Genomic DNA, 2500 nt, shown 5'->3' with positions numbered 1-2500 from the left:
TTTAGAATGAATGCAGACAGATGTTACAGAAGCAGTGAATACTTTGCAAGCTGTTGTTTATTGTGTCGCTGTACAAATCGTGTCTCTGTTTTGACTGTCAGCGGGCTGCTTTGTGATCCCTGAAGACAGCGGAGAACTCGAGGGTGCAATTGTCGCTGAGCACTGGAGCTCTGAAATTGAACTCCCACCACCTCATCTCCACTCACATCGATCGGAGTATTAAGAGAGGGTGTATGGCATGTCGCTCTGTGAATGGGAGAGGGAGCCAGAGAGAGTATGAGGGGGAGGGAGAGAAGCGGGGGGAGGGAGAGGGACTGTAGCGTAGTCGTATATGTCAGGCTCAGAAGCTGCGTGGGTCGCTCGGCTCCCTCACACCGTTGTTGTTGTTGTTGTTGTTGTGAAAAAAGGCAGAACAAAGGACTCCGCACGCTACGGAACCCTTCTACCTTTGCCGGCTTAGCTGTGTTATGATCACGCCCTGATGGAATGCTATTAAATGTAACCATATTAAGGCGCACAGCAGGCGTCAACTGAGCTGGCACACAGTCGGTGACAGAGGCAAAAAAAAGGGAACTGAATAGCAAACTGAGGCATCATCCTTCTCATATTTGGTCCTGTTTTCTTGGGTTCATCCGTCTCCTTTTTCCAGAGAGTGGTCGCTGCTGATAAGGTTTCAATCCCTTCTCTGAAGGCTTTGCGCGGACATCGCTGTGGCTTATTTGTTGAAGGGGTTGCTGTGGATACTGACAGTAGGGAGCCAGAGGCAAGAGTGAACAAGCCGCCTGCTGCAGAGCGTGCCGCTACGGAGCAGATGAGGCTGAACCAGGCTAAGCAAACGTGAGATTTATGCCACACTTTCTGTGAAGGCTATATCCAGCGCAAGAGACTAAGCCCCATCCGCCTACAGAGCTCCTGCTGCACTCCTTGCCTCTCGTCAGTTTTCTTCCTGGATTTTGTGCAGGAGTTGATGGAAGTGGAGGGTGAAAAGGACCAGCCCAGCCACACGTGTTAGCATCGCAGGTCATGTGATTTCTCATGAGGGCTGGGTGAAGTGGTGGAGGGTCTAGTAGACCCTGGAGCATCTCTTCATTTTGTTTTTTCTCTCTGTGACTGCGTGAGTAGCGACGCCTGAATGAGAAAAAGCAATGCGGGCAACAGTAAGTAGCAGTCAGATCTTTTTGCAAGCAAAATTTCCTTCTGTTTGATTTCATGAACGTGCAATGAATGTCTCAGTATTGATTCCAATGTTACGCTTTAATTGGAAAAGGGAGACTTCATCCCAGGAGGGGTGTTTGCTTCACACAGAAGGGGGTGGACAACAAACGTACACACATACGCCCGACTGTGAAGTGCCTAGACTTTGATTCAATTAGACCTCCATTGCCCCGCATCCCCCTCCCACCCTCCCACCCTCCCACCATCTACACTTGCTGCTGACGCTGCCTGTGTGGGTGTGTATGAACATATGAGCTCCTGTGTGTGGCAGTCAAAGGGTTCTTTCCTCTCCCTGCTGAGCACATGAATGGGAGCAGTGTCAGAGATGGAGGTGCTGATGATTTCTGTGCTTGACGAGAACCGTAGCCAAAGCCCTTTGCCAGCGGAGTGTAGATTCTATGACAGCAACTTCCACAAGAGCGAGGTAACTAGCGCCCTCACACAGTGCCGGGCAACAAAAACCTAATTATGTGTGTTCTTTTAGGAGTTAAGAAGAATAAGTTAAGAATAATGCATTTGGGATGATATAGAGGGAGAGGTTTCAGGGTATCATAATCTGACCTGTTGATTCGTGAATGAAAAAAAAAAAGATGGTTCGTCCTCCGTTTTTGTTTTGAAATTTTAGTTTTATTTGGCTGTTGTCAAAAGAAGGTGACATTGTCAGGAAGGGTGAATGGTTTGAAAAGTTTGTTCCTTGGGGAAAAAATACACCTTTTTTTTTTATTATGAGGCCTTTTCTTGTCTGTTGTAATGACAGGAGCAGCACGACTCAGTGTAGGGTAGCAGTGTGTACCTGGTATTCCCAACAGTTTAGAATATGTTAGGTTTATTGTTAAAGCTTTAAAAATGCACGTAAAGCCTTTTTACTCAAGAAGAGGGACGTTGTTTTTCTGCACATTAAAACTAGGTACGAGGAGAAACGGTTCCGTTACAAACCATGGATCCTTTGATTCTATTTGAAATGTTGACACAGTCAATATTTTCAGACGGAGGCTAATTGTTATATGTTTTACTATGTTAAAAGTGGGTTGAAAGAAGAATCGCTTCCTCAGGGTTTCCGCGGGGTCAGAATGTTAGGCCTTAAAATGTCTTAAATTCGCTGAAGAAGGTCTTAAATAATTCTAAACAGGCCTTAGGGCCCTATTTTAATGATCTAAGCTCACGTGAAGCGCATAGCGCAAGTCCCAATCCACTTTTGCTAGTTTGACGGTGAAAAAAGGGTCTGTGCGCCGGGCGCATAGTTCAAAAGGGTTGTACTTAGTGTCTTCATTAATTCATAGGTGTG

The 2500-nt window shown here is 46.4% G+C and overlaps 1 protein-coding gene across 6 annotated transcripts in view; it reads left to right on the top strand.

Moving 5' to 3' along the window:
* Window positions 1-2500, top strand: part of fndc3a (fibronectin type III domain containing 3A) — a 70213-nt gene that overhangs the window by 20814 nt on the left and 46899 nt on the right. Inside the window, exon 1 of one of the 6 annotated variants that reach the window (XM_031297506.2) lies at window positions 369-1157. The exons of 4 other annotated variants lie outside the window; for them this stretch is intronic. In XM_031297506.2, the coding sequence (XP_031153366.1) occupies window positions 1146-1157 (12 nt within the window). In that variant the 5' untranslated portion in view covers window positions 369-1145. Of the gene's footprint in view, window positions 1-368; window positions 1158-1525; window positions 1640-2500 lie in introns of those variants that run through there. One more of the 6 variants, XM_031297504.2, reaches the window with a different exon arrangement.

This window comes from Sander lucioperca, chromosome 5 (assembly GCF_008315115.2).
Source record: "Sander lucioperca isolate FBNREF2018 chromosome 5, SLUC_FBN_1.2, whole genome shotgun sequence".
NCBI classification, from domain to species: Eukaryota; Metazoa; Chordata; class Actinopteri; order Perciformes; family Percidae; genus Sander; species Sander lucioperca.
The sequence above is the reverse complement of the archived record's forward strand: the minus strand, read 5'-3'. Positions and strand labels throughout refer to the sequence as shown.